At 38.8% G+C, this 20,320-nt stretch overlaps 1 protein-coding gene across 1 annotated transcript; it reads left to right on the forward strand.

Annotated features, from left to right (window-relative positions):
- The first annotated feature begins 943 nt into the window (after nucleotides 1-943).
- On the forward strand, nucleotides 944-4,787 carry LOC111892323 (4-coumarate--CoA ligase 2). The gene is made up of 5 exons (XM_023888401.3): nucleotides 944-1,992; nucleotides 3,179-3,377; nucleotides 3,509-3,722; nucleotides 4,338-4,440; nucleotides 4,543-4,787. The coding sequence occupies exons 1-5, from the start codon at nucleotides 1,006-1,008 to the stop codon at nucleotides 4,660-4,662; spliced, it is 1,623 nt and encodes a 540-aa protein (XP_023744169.1). The 5' UTR covers nucleotides 944-1,005; the 3' UTR covers nucleotides 4,663-4,787.
- Nucleotides 4,788-20,320: the final 15,533 nt, after the last annotated feature.

A 20,320-nucleotide genomic window follows, 5' to 3' on the forward strand; every position in this document is an offset into this window, starting at 1 on the left:
ATACTAATCATGACCGCAATATGAGATTTTTTTGAAAGAGAATATGAATATAATTTCTTGAACGTATTTGAAAGAAAAAGGATATTGTGGGGTGGGATGGACTCCATTTTATTTTCTAAATATTTTATATATGAAAAGAAATATAGAATTTGAAGGAAAAAAAGTGTAAGATAACAAAAGACAAAAAAATTTAAATTTATACAGGTACAAATCCAAAATTTTATTGAATAAAACCACAAAAAATGACAACAAGATATACATTATTTTTATAGTCTCGTCAACTATAAAATCATTAGGAAAGTTATAATTTTTTTTTATTAAAAAAATACATTACATTTTTTAGAATTAAATGAATCAACTATAAAATCATTAGGAAAGTTATAATTTTTTTTTTATTAAAAAAATACATTACATTTTTTAGAATTAAATGAATCGCTAGATGTCTAAAAGTTAATTTTAAACGTGTATACTTTTCAAATGCACGTTGTAATAGTAAATCATCGGTGATTCACCGGAATTATCGCCGACGGCAATAGACCACATGTCCTCCAGCGAGTAAGTGTGGTAGGTAGACAAGACGTCTTAACTTTGTGATATCAAACTTTAAAGAATCACCACCCAAAAGTTGACCTACCCCTCAATACCAAAACCTTCTTAACTTAATAAACAAACATAAACATGACTTTCCGTTTCATATGACTCCACGTTATTGTCGACTTAGTATAATCTTTTTCATAATTTATTTTATTCAAAGACATGTGGCTACAAAGTCAGCATAAAAGTGGTATAACAAAAAAACAACTCCAGCCTCACCAACCACACCAATGCCCAATTGCCCATTATGCCCTCCGACCACTTGATCAAATTTCCATTACTACCCTTCAAACCAACCCATAATCCCCAAACTACCCTCCGGCCACCACAGGCGTATAAAGGATTTTGCCTTTTTGCAACCTTTTAATTCCCAATCCAGACGCCTATTTCTCTCTCTAGAAATATTTTCCGATGGAGCCGGAGAAGGAGATAATTTTCCGATCAAAACTCCCGGATATCTACATACCCAAACATCTACCTTTACACTCGTATTGTTTTGAAAACATTTCAGACTTCAGTGAACGCCCTTGTCTCATTGATGGCGCCACCGGTGAAGTCCACACCTACGCCGAAGTCGAGCTCACGTCACGAAAAGTTGCTTCTGCTCTTCACCAACTCGGCATCAACAAGGGCGACGTAATCATGATCTTGCTTCCAAACTCGGCTGAATTCGTTTACTCTTTCTTCGGTGCATCTTATCTAGGCGCCATCTCCACCATGGCCAACCCGTTCTTCACCGCTGCTGAGATCATCAAGCAGGCAAAAGCCTCCAGCGCTAAGATCATCATCACGCAATCCGCACACGTACCGAAGGTCAGAGACTTCGCATCGGATAATTCAGTTAAGATTGTGTGCATCGATTCGGCTCCGGAAGGATGTTTGCACTATTCGGAGCTGATTTCCGGCGACGAGACTAAATTGCCGGAGGTTGAGATCTCGTCTGACGACGTGGTGGCTCTACCGTACTCCTCCGGGACCACTGGTCTACCAAAAGGAGTGATGCTGACTCACAAGGGGCTTGTGACGAGCGTCGCACAACAAGTCGATGGAGAGAATCCTAATTTATGGATCCACAAAGAGGATGTGTTGATTTGCGTGTTGCCGTTGTTCCACATCTACTCGTTGAATTCGATCTTGTTGTGTGGATTACGCGCAGGTGCAGCCATCCTTATCATGCAGAAATTCGACATAGTTCCATTTCTGCAACTGATCGAGAAGTACAAAGTGACGATCGGACCATTCGTGCCGCCGATCGTGTTGACGATCGCGAACAACGAGGAATTGGTGGATAAGTACGATTTGTCATCGATAAGGACGGTAATGTCCGGCGCGGCGCCGTTGGGAAAAGAGCTTGAAGATACTGTTAGGATGAAGTTCCCGAATGCGAAGCTTGGACAGGTATGGCGTTCCTTCCACAACATTCTCTCTCTCACACACTTGAACACACAGTTGATGCATCTGTCTACACGTATTTCTTATGATTATCTAAAATTAACATCATTTTCAATACTCTCGTTATATGAACTGAACAAACCAGTATTGTCCTTTTGCGAAACAGGTAAGATAAATGTCTGGAAATGTAGTTTGATTGATGGTTTTATATTAAATGGAAAGAGCCAAAAATATTTAATTTTTTTTAGACCCACTGAATTAAATGAAAACCGAATCCATTGCTTCATTTAACAGATGAGATTTAATTTGTTAGGTCCTTATAAACATAATAAGACCAATTTATTCATTTTTATACAACTTGGGTTACAAGGAGTCCATAAATATTTGTTACCCCATCGACATAATTGGTTGGTAAAATACTCCATACATCATTATTACCAATTATAGAAATACCTAACATGAAATTCTATATAATTGTAGTAGCTAGTTGTTTTGTAACTAGTTTATAACCTGTGGAACCACAGTTATAAAATCAATTAAAATTTCATATTAAAAACTCAAAATTATTAATCAATTATTTTAAATAAATTGTATTAATTAAGAGATTTTTTTTGTTATATAAAATTATAAATCATTGATTTAAATATATATATATATATATGTGAAATTATATTACTATCAACTTTATTTTAATTCTTATTCTAATGTTATTAATTTAATGTGTTTAGAGTGTAAAATATAAAATTTAAAATTTAAAATGAAAAATGAATATGTTGACAAGTGACATGATATTAATTAGGAAACCTAATAAGGTGACACATGACAAAAGGATAATAAACATATTTTTTTGTTAGAATACGAAAATTGGTTACTCGTATATATTTTTATGTAATTACACATTAAGTTAGCTTTTAGCCTGTTAACTTATATATATTTTATGTAAATTTACAAATTTTAAAAGCTTACCGCTACATACCAAATATTTATACATAAATAAAATATGCATTATACTTGTTTAGTTATAACAAATTTAAGTTCCCAATAATAATTTAAATATGTAAAATAAAAATTGCATTAGAAAAAAAGATATAAGAAAACTATTTACTAGATCTTTACGTCGAGGGCATGTTTGACAAAATTAGCTGTTCACCAGGTAGTTGATAGTTGATAACGGATGGTTGAATAATGACAGGGTTACGGTATGACAGAGGCAGGACCAGTGTTAGCCATGTGCTTAGCCTTCGCTAAAGAGCCATTCGACATAAAGTCCGGTGCATGTGGCACCGTGGTCCGTAATGCCGAGATGAAAATCATCGATCCCGAAACCGGTGCCTCACTTCCTAAAAACCAACGAGGCGAGATTTGTATTCGTGGTGACCAAATCATGAAAGGTATTGTACCTATTTTTCTAATCCTTATCTTTGTACACTATGTGTCAACATCAATATATGTCACAATTTGATTGTCATCTACTATTCAACCAAATATGTTTTTTTTTTAATGTGGATTGAATTATCTATAGGTTATTTGAATGACCCTGAGGCGACTAAGAGTACAATAGACTCAGAGGGTTGGTTACATACGGGTGATATTGGGTACATTGATGATGATGATGAGCTTACCATTGTTGATCGGCTTAAGGAGTTGATTAAATACAAAGGATTTCAAGTAGCACCCGCTGAGCTGGAAGCCTTGTTGCTTACTCATCCCGACATTTCTGATGCTGCAGTTGTCCCGTAAGTTTGCACTTTCTCATCACAACAACTGAATTAATTGTTAGCAAAAGACCATGACTAAAAATTTAATAGTACTCACGTAAGTGGTCAGGATATAAAAATTAATTAAAAGATGTTCTGATATTCGTACTATGTCAAGATTGTGATTTACCTTTTCTATTTTTTGGCCGCTAGTGAAGTACGATGAACTTTTTGTTACACATAATAAAGGAATAAATCTTAAAAAGATGATTAATGTGAGTATCGAACTATACAAATACCTAAATTGTCCTTGGGGGTTAAAAATGAAAATAGCGAGAATAGCATGACTGGATCTGGCACCAAAATCGGGTTGGCACATGTGTTGTCATTGCTAGTTGGCTCTAGCATTAAATAGAATTATACGGAGTATTTTATAATTATAAAATATTAAAATATCTAAATATGCACTTACCTCCCACCAACTATTCTGACTAAACAAGGAGTGCCCATCCACCATGAAAATTGACACTTTGACTCCTTATAAGTAGGTTGTCGTGTGTCAATTAGCTAGTTTCATTTTAATTAGGTTTTTTACTTTTTATAAATTGCATCGATTTGATTTTGACATAATATTTTGTGATGCGTTTATCTCAGAATGAAAGATGAAGCAGCAGGAGAGGTTCCGGTTGCATTTGTGGTGAAATCTGCTGACTCAAGCATAACAGAGGACGATATTAAGAAATTTATACACAAACAGGTAATTAATTATCTTTATATATAATCATCCATAAAACTATGTATTTACTTGAATGTGTATTTATTAATGGTAGTCTTTTTTTTATATATATATAATTTACAGGTAGTATTCTATAAAAGAATAAACCGTGTGTTTTTTATCGATGCGATTCCTAAATCGCCATCAGGGAAAATTCTTCGTAAAGACTTGAGAGCAATGCTTGCTGCTGGTGTTCCAAATTAAATGTTATTAGATAACATTAATAACTTAATGGATGAAATTTGTTAAGGATTGTATTTTGTTGTCTGTATATTAAACCATTTTTATTTTTAAATATTGTTTTTAATAAAGTTATGATTTGTTGAGAAGTCTTTTTTTCACTTGATGAAAACATCAATGTACTCTTTCAAGCTTGAGTTATTCTTTTTTGTTCTCTAGTGCTCGAGAATATAATGAATGATCTTGACGAAATAACTTTAATAACTTTTTACCTTATTGTTGGGTGTAAGTGATGAACACTAAGAGTTCTTGTATTGAATGATAATGATAATAACATTTACATGAGTTGGTATAAATACATAGAAATACAGTTGATTCCTAAATACAATCATAAGACCCGGTATAAGAGTGTGAGTAGGACTAAGACTATACACATGTGCTCTTATACATAGAAAGTACCGTTATTACCCCCTACAAGCTCAAAGTCGGGTCGAATTTGAAGCTTGTGTCTTAAGGTCATTAAACGATCTTTGTGTAAAGGTTTCGTGAAGATGTCCACTACTTTATCAACTGAGAAGACGGGATTGATCTGGAGTTCCTTGGCTTCAACTTGCTCTTTGATGAAGCGAAAATCCAAAGCAATGTGCTTGGATCTTGTACGAATAACCGGATTCTTTGTCATAAAAATGGCACCGATGTTATCACACAATAATAAACGAGAGCTTAGCAGAGGAGAGTGCAACTTAGACATCAGTTGTTTAATCCATATCAATTTTGCAGTTGTGTAGGTAAGTGAACGGTATTCCGCTGCCGGACCGAGCAACCACTCATTGTTTTCGCGAGGCCCAGCTAATGAGATTACAACCATGAAAAATGGCAAAGCCTTACTGTGACCTGCTATCGTCTTGATCTGAAATCCATCCAACATCCGAGTATGCTAGCAGAGAGGCAGTGGTTGTGGGTTTGAAGTGCAAGCATTGGTTTAGAGTGCCTTTTAGGTACCTGAGAATTCGTTTAACCGCCTGTGAATGTATAATAGTGGGCGAGTGCATATATTGACAAACTTTATTTATAGCAAAAGCTATGTCTGGGCGGGTGATGGTGGCGTATTGTAAGGACCCAACGACTTGTCGGTATAGAGTTGGATCAGGAAATGGATCGCCATGCATTGTTAAACGAGACTGACTATGAGCAGGTGTTGAGACTAGGGTTGCTTCATCCATGTGTGTTTGTATGAGTATATCATGTATGTACCCAACTTGACTTATTGTGGGACCAGTCTTAGTGGTGGTGATGTTGATGCCAAGGAAACAATGTAAGGAACCCAAGTCTTTGAGTGAGTTGTGAAATTAAGCGGTTAAAAAGAGTTGCACTTGTCCCTATGATAATCAAATCGTCAACATAAACTAAGACAGAGATGGTGACAGAAGATAAATGATGAACAAACAGATGGTGTCCGAGTGACAAGAACGAATTCCTTGAGTGATCAGATATGTCTTTAGTTTAGTGAACCAAGCTCGGGGAGCTTGCTTAAGGCCATAGAGTCCCTTATGTAAACGAAAAACATGATTGCGCTTTGTGGAATCTTCAAATCCTCGTGGTTGCTTCATGTAGACTGTTTCTTGCAAATCACCATTTATAAATGCATTGTTGATGTCAAGTTGACGTATGCACCATCCATTTGAAATAGCCAGAGATAGAACTAAACGAATTGTGGTAGGCTTGATGACGGGACTAAAAGTTTCAAAGTAGTCAACACCCTCCTCTTGAATGTAGCCTTGATCAACGAGACGGGCTTTGTGTTGTTCAATTGTGCCATCGGACTTTCTTTTAACCCTGTAAATCCACTTGCAGCCTACAAGATTAATGTTAGTGGGACAGGAAACAAGTGACCAAGTTTTATTTCGCATAAGGGCATCATACTCATTTTACATTGCATCTTGCCAACATTTGTGCTTAATTGCCTGTTTAAATGTGGAGGGTTCAACAGTAGGGATATAATCGGTGGATGCAGAAATAGCTTTGGGTTTGAGTGACTTGGTTCGTGCTCGAGTAATCATGGAATGTGTGGTGGTATTTGAAGGGCGATAGTGATAGGTGGAAGGACATGTCTATTTTGCATGAGAGCTTACTGTACAGTTTTGATAAGCGGAAGTATTAGGAGAAGGGGGGATGTGTTGTTCGAGGGGACAGTAACACTTGGGTTGGGATAGATGGGAGTGTGAGGTGGTGAAGGCGGAAGGGTAGGGGACAAAGAAGTGGCTAATTGGAGAATTGCAGGATCAGTAGTAGATTGGGGCAAAAGTAAAGATTGTATAGGAGGAGTGGGAGGCAAAGTGGTTGAAAACGGGAAAACATCCTTGTTGAAAACGACGTGTCTGGCAATGTAGATTCGGGAAGAGGGTTGATAGTAACACAAATATCCCTTGTGAGAGGCATTGTACCCAATAAATACACACGGTAAAGATCTAAAATCAATTTTATGATGATTATAAGGTTTGAGAAACGGGTAGCAGAGGCATCCAAAAGTTTTCAGAAACGAATTATCGGGAATTTTAGAGTATAACTTTTGGTAGGGTGAGTGATAATGGAGAACAGGAGTTATGGTGCGATTGTGAAGGTAAGTTGTTTTTTTAAAACGCATGTTCCCAGAAGGTATGAGGAAGGGAGGAATAAGCAAGGACAGTAAGACCTTTCTCCACAATGACCCGATTGCGCCTCTCGACTGCCCCATTTTGTTCCTGTGTACGGAGACAAGAAATGCGATGGTCAATACCGTGTGTCGACAGGTAGGTAGAAACACTACAATATTTCCCTCCCAATCTGATTAGAGACTTTTGATGGTAGTCTTGAATTTAGTTTGGATCATTTGATGAAATTGGATAAAAGTGGAGAGAACTTGATATTTTTAAGATAAGAAATAAATACACACATATTTTGTGCAATCATCAATAAACAAAATGAAATAGCGGTTTCCATTTATTGAAAAAAGTGGGGATGGACCCCATACATCAGAATAAACTAAATCAAAAGGTTTTAAAGATGCAACATGAGAACTAGTGAGTGGAAATCGGTGGCTCTTTCCAAGCTGACAGGAATCGCAGATAGTAGGGAAGGCATTTGATGAAGTTGGAAGCTTGAATGAAGACAAAAGGCGCTTGAGAATAGGTGCATGGGGATAGGCAAGTCTCTTGTGCCAGCCGTGAAGAGAAGTGCGAACTCCAGTGAGTGCTATGATAGGAGTTGAATTGTTTGACATTGTAGCATCCCAAGTCCTAAGTATATTATTTAATTAATTTCTTTCATTTTGGCAGGTAAACTCGACGAGTTGGGAGCACTAACTCACCGAGTAGAGAGTGTAATGGCCGCAGGATTTTGGAGTCTACTCGACGAGTTGGAGGACCCCGACTCGACGAGTAGGAGTTGGGTGAGAAAAACCCTAATTTTTCGGGTTTGTGTCCTATTTAAAGGACCTTAAGCCCTCATTTCTGCCTCCCTTGTTAGGACTGCCAATTCTCGACACGACACGCGACATGACCCGCGACACGACACAAAATAAATGGGTTTGGGTTGAGTTTTTCAACCCGCCAACCCGCTAACCTACCAACCCGTTTATTAAATGTGTCATATATGGGTTTCTCAAAAAATAAACGGGTTGACCCGCCAACACGTTTATATTCTTAATAAAAAAATTATTTTATTTTTAAATGTATTTATGTATCAAGTATTAATATTTAATAAGTATTATATAATATATATCATTTATTCATAGACCATTTGACTGTTTTGGCATTATGACTCGTGGCGGATGGTCTAAGATCATAAGTCGTAATCTATAAGGCTAAGTCTGTAAAATGTTTCTATGAATGTTTTTAATTTTCATTTTGATGTTTAAGACTTAAATATCTAATATTCAGACCCACAAACCTAAATCTGACCCACGAACCCGCCAACTTGTGAACCCGTATAAATAAATGGGTTGGTGGGTCATATATGGTTTTATGTTCCAAACCCGCCAACCCATGACCTGTATACTTAAATGGGTCGTGTTTGGGTTGGCATATTTTGACCCGCCAACCCGCGACACGCCAACCCGAACACGACACGATCGCCAGGCCTATCCCTTGTCATCCTAACCCTCTGCGAGAAACCCTAATCATGTGTATCCATTTGTGACAGAGAGAGGAGCTAACTTTGGGTGCTTTAGTGCGCATTTGGAAGAATAGTGAAGAGCATCAAGCCTTGGAACGAGAAGAGGCTTGTGGATCAAGTGTTTCTCTGTGCTAGCTTCAGTTAGGAGTTAAAAAGCTACCACCTTGAGCATTTCTTTCGATAGATCTCTTTCTAGAGAGTTTTAGGGTTTTTTTCCCCTTATCTTGTGGTTCCTAGGCTGCTGTAGCTTGTCATGGAGTTGAGACACCAGATTTGGACAAAAGGAGGTCCCATGAGCCCAAAGATCCAAGCTTTATCAAGCTTTGGCCAAGTATCCATGCATGAAACCCTTCATGGAGCTTGTTTTGGCATTTTGAGCCCTAGATGCCACACATGAACATAAAACTTGCAACTTTACGTGATAAGCGAGCCTTAGAAGGCTAGATCCAGAGTATGCAACATCACTTCTATCTAAAAACGTTTGAATGAGGAAATGCTCTGAAGGGACTCGACGAGTTGGTTAGGGTTTTCCTTGACGAGTCTGGACATGTGTGACTCGGCGAGTTGATGAGGCAACTCGGCGATTTAAGTTGGATTTTCAAGACATTTCTGAGGACACGAGGGAACTTGACGAATCACATAGATGCACTCGACGAGTTGGGTCAACAGGGACTGTTGACTCGAGTGTTGACTTCTGTTGACTTTTAGGGTTTGGTCAAGACTTGGATTATGGAGACCATAGAGGGGTAAAATGGTCTTTTACCCATTCCAAGAGTTAGAGAGCGAGGTTGACTGAATTTATTTAGAGTTGTGGTTATAAGTGTTAATTAGAGGTGATTATGACATGTAGGCAGGGATTAGACCATTCGAGGGGTACGAGGTTTACTTGCTTGCTTACGAGGTGATTCTTCTCACTATACTTACCATGAGTGGTGACATTGTGTGACCAAATGGTCTTGTGTTCTTATATTGAGAATTGTAATATCATGCATTATGTCTTCGTGATTTATGATGTGTATTATCTTGAGTTTTATTGAGTTAGGACCGAAGGGTCCAACCCGAGCTGTGGGACCGGAGGGTCTCCACTAAGACACATTGACCGTAGGGTCATATCGAGATATATCCATGAGATGTGTGTGGTATTTTGTAGAACTCACTAAGCTTTGTGCTTACCGTGTTATGTGTTATGTGTTTCAAGTACTTCTCAGGATCACGGGAAGGCGCCGACTTGATTGTACACACGAGATGGAGTTTACGTTTTTGAGGATCCTGGATTTTATCAAACAATTTATGAATTTGTGTTTTTGATAAATTGACAATTGTGGTTCATGGGTTGCTAGAGCTTGTCATGGAGTTGAGACTCTAGATCTAGACAAAGGAAGGCCCCATGAGCCCAAAGATCCAAGCTTTATCAAGATTTGGGCAAGTATCCATGCATGAAACCCTTCATGGAGCTTGTTTTGGTATTTTGAGCCCCAAATGCCATGCATGAACATAAATCTTGAAGCTTTACATGATAAGTGAGCCTTAAAAGGCTAGATCCAGAGTATGCGACATCACTTCTGTCTAAAAATGTTTGAATGAGGAAATGGTATGAAGTGACTCGACAAGTCGGTGAGCTGACTCGACGAGTCGGTTAGGGTTTTCCTCGACGAGTCTGGACATATGTAACTCGGCGAGTTGATGAGGCAACTCGACGAGTTAAGTTGGATTTTTACGAAATTTTTGAGGAAACAAGGGAATTCGACGAGTCACATAGATGCACTCGACGAGTTCGGTTGTAACACTCATGTTTCTGGGCTAGGCATTAATGACAATGTAATAGTCTAGGTTAGTCTTTGTAACTCATTTTGAAATAATAAGAATGTATTATTTGAGTATTATGTGTTTTATGCTTAATTGTGTTGCTAAATTGAATTAAGAATAAAAATAAGAGATAAAATAAAATATTAGATAAGCCGATATCTATGAAGGATGCGGTAGTGGTCGTGGAAAGGTTTCTGAATATATAAAGAATGTCAAAATTCGAGTTATAATGAAGAAGTTATGACCTGTCAAAGTTTCGTGACAGAAACGGTGTGACACTGCGTGACGTAAATAGTGAATTTACGATAGAGCGATATTTAGCCTTAGTGATCTAAACGAAAGTCGTAGAATACGTTAAACCGAGAGCATACGTAAGAAGAACGTCTAAATTTGACTTCGTATGAGGAAGTTATGATTTTTTGAAGTTTCGACTTAGCAATATGCAGCCCGCAATTCGAATATGAGATCGAGTGATTTTTAGCCGAAACAATCTAAACGAGAATCGAAGATCTCGTCGATAGTAGTCCAACGGTGAAAAGACAGACAAAAACAAACGTCAGATGAAGAAGTTATGAATTTCTATCGGAGTTTTCCTGTCTCGGGCTACTAAAAATAATATAATAAAAATGAAAGTCAAAATTAAGCGACGGGGTCTAAACAAAAGTTGTAGAACATAATCCCACCTACGCGTGGATATAAAGAACGTCGAAAACAGAATCGTATGCGAAAGTTATGAATTTCTGAAGTTCGAGGCATGCATAACGAGGAGGGAACTCCCCGCGTTCAATTGGGGAATGCACCGTGTTCAATACTTGGCTCCAGAGTGGCCACGTCGATGCTGACTCAACGGATAAGGTATAGGATCAGAACCCCACTCCTACGCATCGCGTTCCAAGGGAACGCCCCGTGTTCACGGCAGACTTCACCCTATAAATAGATCACAAAGGGCAGCCATTTGTGGTTGCCAAATCTCTTCTCTCTCTCCCTTATTTCATCGATCTACGTGCAAATTATACCCTCGAAGCCCCGGTATCATCCCGAGACCCGAAGCGAGTCCCGAAGCCTCGAAGATCCCGAGAAGTAAAGTTTCCGAGCCGAAACTTTGCCCGCGAGAAGCCCGTTTTTTGTGAAGATCTCTCGGTTTCACCGAAGATATACTACTCTTAGAGCCGTAGTGCTGTCCGATCATCTTCTGATCAAGTGAGTGTGTAGTTACTTTCTTCTAACCAATGCTCCAACAACATTCATGGATTTAATGAACAGATTTTGTAATCCGTTCCTTGATAAATATGTGATAGTGTTCATAGATGACATTCTGATTTACTCAAAAAGCCAAGAGGAGCACGGTAGACACTTGCGAGAAGTGTTGGAAGTCTTGAAGAAGGAGAAGTTGTATGCTAAGTTCTCCAAATGTGATTTTTGGATTCCAGAAGTCCAATTCTTAGGTCACGTGGTCAACCAAGAAGGGATAATGGTTGATCCAGCGAAGATTGGAGCTGTGATGAAGTGGGAACAACCGAAGAGTCCCACGGAGATCCAAAGCTTTTTAGAATTAGCCGGATATTACCGAAGGTTTATCCAAGGCTTTTCTTCGATCGATAGTCCATTAACAACTTTGACCCATAAAGGAGCTGCTTATGCTTGGAGTGATAAGCATATAGAAGCATTCGAGTTGCTAAAGAAGAAGCTATGTGAGGCACCGATTCTTTCTCTACCCGATGGAATCGAAGACTTCGCTGTCTATAGCGATGCGTCTGGTGTTGGGTTGGGTTGTGTTTTGACCCAAAGAGAAAAGGTGATAGCATATGCGTCTCGACAGCTGAAGGAGCATGAAAAGAACTACCCCACTCATGATTTGGAGCTGGCAGCGGTAGTTTTCGCTCTGAAGATATGGAGGCATTACCTCTATGGCTCGAAGTGCAAACTTTTCACTGATCATAAGAGTCTCAAATATCTCTTTAAGCAGAAAGAATTGAATATGAGGCAACGACGCTGGCTAGAGTTACTTAAGGACTACGACTGTGAGATACTTCACCACCCTGATAAAGCAAATGTTGTCGTTGATGCTCTCAGTCGGAAAGTCAATCTTGAGAGAAAAAGGTCAAGAGCGTCGAGAATAGAAGATGTCTCGACAATTGTGGAGAGTATAAAGAAAGCTCAAGAAGAAGCTTCTGAGAAGAATGACCGAAAGGAGGACGTTTGGGCAAAATGTTGGTGTTTGGTACAAACGGTCACAGACTAAAGGTATTCCAAGATCGAATTTGGGTGCCTAAGTCAGGTGGGATAGGAGATCTTCTGATGGAAGAAGCTCACAAAACCATGTACTTGATTCACCTCGGTAGCACTAAAATGTATAGGGACCTAAAACCCTATTACTGGTGGCCGACGATGAAGCTTGATATTGAAAAGTACGTGGCGGAGTGTGTAACATGTGCACGGGTCAAGGCACAACATCAGAAACCATACGGGATTTTAGAACCTTTACCTGTGCCTATGGGTAAATGGGAAGACATTGCTATGTATTTTGTCATTAAACTGCCCAGTACAAAGAACGGTCACGACATGGTTTGGGTGGTCGTTGATCGCTTCACTAAGAGTGCACATTTCATAGCAGCCAATGAGAAATGGTCTATGGATAAGCTGGCGAGTTCTTACATGAAGAAAATTGTGAGGCTTCACGGTGTTCCGTTAACGATTGTGTCAAATCGTGACAGCAGTTTCACCTCGCGATTTTGGAAAAGTCTACAAGAGGAATTAGGTACCAATTTGTGTTTGAGTACAGCTTACCATCCACAGACTGATGGTCAGAGCGAACGAACGATACTAACTCTTGAAAATATGCTGAGAGCATGTACCATGGAATCCCAAGGTAACTGGGATGAACATTTACCTTTGGTAGAATTTTCCTACAATAATAGTTTCCACTCGAGCATAAAGATGGCACCTTATCAAGCTTTGTACGGACAAAAATGTCGTACGCCCTCTTGTTGGCTTGAGGCTGGGGAAAAGCAGTTTATGGGACCGGAGATAGTCCATCAAACTGCTGAAAAGTTGAAAATAATTAGGGAGTGAATGTTAGCAGCCCAGGATCGTCAAAAGAGCTATGCTGACAACAAGCGAAGACCGATGACTTTTGAAGTTGGAGATTTGGTTTTGCTTAAAGTCCCACCGTGGAAAGGACTTATACGATTTGGTAAAAGGGGAATTGAGTCCAATGTTTATTGGACCGTTTAAAGTTCTTCAAAGGATTGGGAACAAAGCTTACAAGCTCGAACTACCAGAAGAACTGAATGGAATTCATAACACTTTCCATGTGTGTTATTTGAGGAAGTTCACGGGAGAAGTTCCCGACATGATTCCACTTTCGGAGTTGAGAATTGATGAGAACAAGAGGTTAATTGAAGAACCAGTGGCAATCGTTGACCGAAAGACTAAGAAGTTGCGGCATAAGATGGTCGAGTTGGTGCTTGTCCGATGGAAACATACGAATGGGCCGAATCTCACCTGGGAGACGGAGAGTGACATGATGAGTCACTATCTGCATTTGTTTGTTGATGTGTGATTCCGAGGACAGAATCATCCTAAGGTGGAGAGAATTATAACACCCGTGTTTCTTGGCTAGGCATTAATGATGATGTAATAATCTAGGTTAGCCTTTGTAACTCATTTTGAAATAATAAGAATGTATTATTTGAGTATTATGAGTTTTATGCTTAATTGTGTTGCTAAATTGAATTAAGAATAAAAATAAGAGATAAAATAAAATATTACATAAGCCTGATATCAATGAAGGATGCGGTAGTGGTCGTGGCTAGGTTTCCGAATATATAAAGAATGCCGAAATCCGAGTTATAACGAAGAAGTTATGACCTGTCAAAGTTTCGCGACAGAACCGGCACGACACTGCGTGACGTAAATAGTGAATTTACGATATAGCGATATTTAGCCTTAGTGATCTAAACGGAAGTCGTAGAATACATTAAACTGAGAGCATGTGTAAAAAGAACATCTAAATCTGACTTCGTATGAGGAAGTTATGATTTTTCGAAGTTTCGACTTAGCAGTATGCAGCCCGAAACTCGAATATGAGATCGAGTGATTTTTAGCCGAAACAAACTAAACGAGAATCGAATATCTCGTCGATAGTAGTCTAACGGTGAAAAGACAGACGAAAACGGACGTCGGATGAAGAAGTTATGAATTTCTAACGGAGTTTTCCTATCCGGGCCTACTAAAAAAAAAAATAAAGGTCAAAATTAGCCGACGGAGTCTAAACGAAAGTTGTAAATCATAATCTCACCTACGCGTGGATATAAAGAACGTCGAAAACAGAGATCGTATGCGAAAGTTATAAATTTCTGAAGTTCGAGGTACGCATAACGAGGAGGGAACGCCCCGTGTTCAATTGGGGAACGCACCCCGTTCAATAATTGGCTCTGAAGTGGCAACGTCGATGCTGACTCAACGGATAAGGGATAGGATCGGAACCCTGCTCCTATGCATCGCGTTCGCGACAAACTTCACCCTATAAATAGATCACAAAGGCCAGCCATTTGTGGTTGCCAAATCTCTTCTCTCTCACCCTTATTTCATCGATCTACGTGCAAATTATACCCCTGAAGCCCCGGTATCATCCCGAGACCCAAAGCGAGTCCCGAAGCCCTAAAGATCCCGAGAAGTAAAGTTTACGAGCTGAAACTCTGCCCGTGAGAAGCCGGTTTTTGTGAAGATCGCCCGGTTTCACCAAAGATATACTACTCTTAGAGTCGTAGTGTTGTCCGATCATCTTCTGATCAAGTGAGTGTGTAGTTACTTTCTTCTAACACATAAATACGAAGTATTCTCTATACAATATGTGTTGTGTGTATATATGTTATGTGTTATTTGAAATGAGTATTGATTGGATGTTTTATAAATGTTTTATGTTGTGTGTGTGTGTATATATATATATATATATATATATATATATATATATATATATATATATATATATATATATATATATATATCTACAAAGATGTTGGGTAGAACATGGGTAGATAGTGGATGTGTGATGAAATAAAATGATGAGAGGCCTCGATGTTGATGTTGTTAATCTTGTCATCTAGCGGAGTATGGATGACGACCACGGACTCTTTCTAGACTATCCTATGGAACGCTGGCAGGTTCATAACCTATAGGTGTTGTGGGCTTGATGTTCACCGGTGTACTCTATCCCCCTCATGGTTGCCTTTAGGACATCTATTGTTGAGGAAACTCCTTGCAGTAATGTCCGTCCCGATGAAAGATCCTAGATTAGGTCCCTTGAGATAGATGTTGTTTTAGGGACGTAAAGCGAGGATAACGGGAATGAGTAATCGGGGTATTTTTGGTTGGTGAAATTAAATATAATTATTTATTGTGGGTTGAAAACCCTATATGCTCACCAGGCTCCCAAACCTGACCCACTCAGTTTATTTGTATTACAGGAAATGGCGCGAGGGCATAAGATGGATGAATCATCAAGTTATTTTGTTTATAAGCCTGTAGTTGTATATAACTGTTGTATGGCTTGTAATTTGTCATTTATGCTTTTTGGTCTGTATCGGAACATGACATCCCGAGTTTTGATATCTAATGAAAATGCATTCCTTTATGAAATGCTTTGGTGTATATTATTTTATCATATTTTGTTTTTGGGAACAAATTCCTCAAACCTTTTAAATCAATAGATTTACTCTGAAATTATTTTAAAAGCATAAATTAAAACGGTCTTTTCTGGCCGTGATTTTGGGGATGTCACATCGGTCAACAGGGACTGTTTACTCGAGTGTTGACTTTTGTTGACTCTTAGGGTTTGGTCAAGACTTGAATTATGGACACCATGGATTGGTAAAATGGTCTTTTACCCATTCCAAGAGTTAGAGAGAGAGGTTGACTAAATTTATTTAGAGTTGTGGTTATAAGTGTTAATTAGAGATGATTATGACATGTAGGCGGGGATTAGACCGTTCAAAGGGGTACGAGGTTTACTTGCTTGCTTATGAGGTGAGTCGTCTCTCTATACTTACCATGAGTGGTGACATTGTGTGACTGAATGGTCTTGTGTGCTTATATTGAGAATTGTGATATCATGCATTATGTGTTCGTGAATTATGTTGTGGAGTATCCCGAGTTTTGTTGAGTTAGGACCAGAGGGTCCAACTCAAGTTGAGGGACCGGAGGGTCTCCACTGAGACACATTGACCGAAGGGTCTTATCGAGATATAGCCATGAGAGGCTAATAAGATGTTTGTGGTATTTTGGGGAACTGACTAAGCTTTGTGCTTACCGTGTTATGTGTTATGTGTTTCAGGTACTTCTCAGGATCACGGGAAGGCGCCGACTTGATTGTACACACGAGATGAAGTTTATGTTTTTGAGGATCTTGGATTTTATTAAACAATTTATGAATTTGTGTTTTTGACAATTTGACAATTGTGGTTTTGGAAATGTGATATTGAGAATTATGTGGTTTTGAAAATGAATTTTTTTTTTGAAAATTCACGATGTTACAGACAGTGTGTTAGGGGAGGCTGGAAAACGATAGTGACCATCCTTAACGTCCCCTGTTAGAAGAGTGTGTCCCTGCAATGACTTGACAGAGCAATGATTATGCCAAAATTGTGAATAGACATCATTTTCTCGACCCAATTTAGAGACACTGAGCAAGCGTTTGGTTATTTTAGGAACAACCAGAACAGTAGGCAATTTAAGATGATGCAGAGTAGGTGAACCAATATGTGAAAAAAAAAGTTGATTATTGTTGCCCACTTAAAGTTTATCAGGGCCATGATATTCATCATTGACTGTCAGGTTTTGAAGATCCAGTGTGATGTGATCGGTGGCACCGGTATCAAAATACCAATTTGGATCAATTGCTTTAGAGGAACCGGAGTGTTGAGCAACGTGGACTTGATGAATCTGAGAATCGCGGGGATTGGGCTTGCAAGAGGATAGTCCACCAAGTTAAATCATTGCCAGTAGTCCACGGCTTCGTGTCCTGGCTTGTTGCACAATTGGCAATGTGGTCGGTGTCATCGGGAATCAGAAGAATGAGAGCCAGATGAAGAGTTGAATCAAGAACCGGAACTAGTGGAGGAGATGGGTCGTGTTGGAGCATGCTTGACTTGTAGAGCAAGTGGAACTGAAGCATTGGGAGCCGGAAGAGGAATAGCAAGTTGTCGACTGTGTTGTTGTTCCACTCGTGCTTCCTCTTGGAAAAGAAGCCCAAGTAGTTTATCAACATTCTAGTCGTCATCCTTGAACATATAAGATGTTGTGAATGGGTCGTAAGATGAATCAATGCCACTGAGGATGTGCCCAATCAAGTCTTCGTTTGAGATTGGGGAAAGATTTTCCTCTAGAGAGTCGGCAATAGCCCTTTTCTGTTCAAGATATTCGAGCATGGTCATGGCCCCTTGAGAGAGTCTTTGTAGCTTAAGCTTCAGAGACATACGGCGGGCCTTCGTCTGGGACTGAAATGTCCGCTTAATAGCGGACCAAGCAGAATACGAGGTGGTAGCTCTGGAAACAATGGCTAATGCTCGTTCAGATAAGGTATATTTCAGCATCAATAGAACAAATTGGTCTCTTTTCTTCCATAATAAAATGTTTGGGTTAGGTTCGAAGGTGGGAGGGCCGGTGGCAGGAGCAACAGGACGAGTTTCAGCAGGGGGATTTAGGGCTAAGATGAAGGATTCGAGGTTGAAAGTTTCTAGGTCAGACACAATTTTTGTACGCAATAAGCATTAGTTTTGTGTGGATAATTTGATGTTAATGGTTGGTCTTTGGAAGGTGGAATTTGTAGCAAGACTAAGAATGAGCTAATTATTAGCCATGGGTAGGAAGAAGACGATGGAAAAAAATTACAAGGTTTTGGATACCATGTAAGTGTTGAACACTGAGAGTTCTTGTATTGAATGAGAATGATAATAACATTTACATGAGTTGGTATATATACAACTTATTCCTAAATACAAGCATAAGACCCAATATGAGAGAGTGACTAGGACTAAGACTATACACACGTGCTCTTATACATAGAAAATATCGTTATTACTGGGAAGAAACTAGGGCTTGCTCAGTGTTTCACGGAAAGTACAAGCAACACCTCTTGGGATAATCAAGAGAGATAAAGATAAATAACGGCATATGATACATTTTTTCATTGATTTCATTTAGTGTTTACAAATACATTGACATCTAGTATGTGTCATTTTCAAAAACTATTGACATCTAGTATGTGTCATGTTTCAAAGAATATTGATATGCAGAAAAATAAGAACAGATGATTGAAAGGTATAAGTTATTATTGTAAATAAGAAAATAACTCAAAACTATTTACAGTCTCTCTTCTCAAGTGCTCTCTCTAATCATTGAAACCTACATGTTTCGATTGTCTATATATAGTTGATAACGACTTCCTAATTTGTATCTAACTAGCAAACAACTTGCCATATAAGAGACTTGCTTGTTCACTAAGCTAACTAGATTTAATTGAGTCCTAAATGACTTCTTAAGACTTCTTGTTATCCAAGGAATGTCCTTCCTACACCTCATTGTGTATAGAAGGGTATTATCGAAAATTAGCTTATAGTAACCCCCTAATTTTAGAATGGAAATTGAGAGGTCTTCAACTCCTAGCAGCTTGTGCATTTCACCAAACTTTATCTTAGCTAACGCCTTTGTCAGAATGTTAGCTTGTTGTTCCTTTTCATTAACATGCTCAACTATGAACTCCTTGACTTCAACTCGTTCTAATATGTAGTGGAAACGAGATTTGATGTGCTTGCTCCGGCCATGAAACATTGGGCTTTTGATTAATAATGCAATTGTTGATGTGTTGTCAATTTTAATTACTACTTTCTGTATTTTAGAACATGTTATTTCTCCCAAAAGATCTCGTAACCGAGCTGCTTGACAACTTGTTGCAGAAGCAGCCATATACTCAGCTTCACAAGATTATAACACCATTGTTTCTTGCTTTTGAGAGCACCATGTGATTGGTGATTCATCAAAGTAAAATACATGATCGGTGGTACTTCTTCCATCATCTTGATCATTGTTGTCATTGCTATCACAATATCTAACCAAACTTACTAGATTATTGCTACTATAACAAATCCCATAACCTATAGTACCTTTTACATATCGTAATATTTTTTTATTGCAACCATGTGTGATTTCTTTGTAGTTTGCATATAACGATTTGTAATGCCAACTGAGTAAGTGTTGGTGATTTCAGTGCCATCGGGACACTTTGTGTAATTAGAACTTATATGTGAGATAAAGGGGCTTTGTAATTTGTACTCTAATATATGTTTAGGTATGTGTGGAGTGCATACATGTATAAGATTGAACTAGAAGCTGGTTCGAAGACATGTTGGGGGTCTGTGGGCAGCGCCCTCGGGTTCGGGGTTTCTAAAGGGGCGTTGCCCCTTTGGCGGGGTCTAGGGGCAGCGCCCCTAGCGGGGTTCAAGGGGTAGATCCCTTGGTTGGTAAAACTAATTAAGATTGTCAGTTTTAGAAACCATTGATTTCCTTATTATTTATGGATTCCCTCGACTTGTTTCTAAAGGAACCTGTGACGACCAACCCTAAAACGAAACCCTACATATCGTTTTCTATATAAAAACGGCTCTCCTTCTAAGGAGAATAAGCAACTGTTAGCTCTTGTTTTTCTTCATACGAACTCAAAATTCTC

Source organism: Lactuca sativa, chromosome 4 (genome assembly GCF_002870075.4).
Source record: "Lactuca sativa cultivar Salinas chromosome 4, Lsat_Salinas_v11, whole genome shotgun sequence".
NCBI classification, from domain to species: domain Eukaryota; kingdom Viridiplantae; phylum Streptophyta; class Magnoliopsida; order Asterales; family Asteraceae; genus Lactuca; species Lactuca sativa.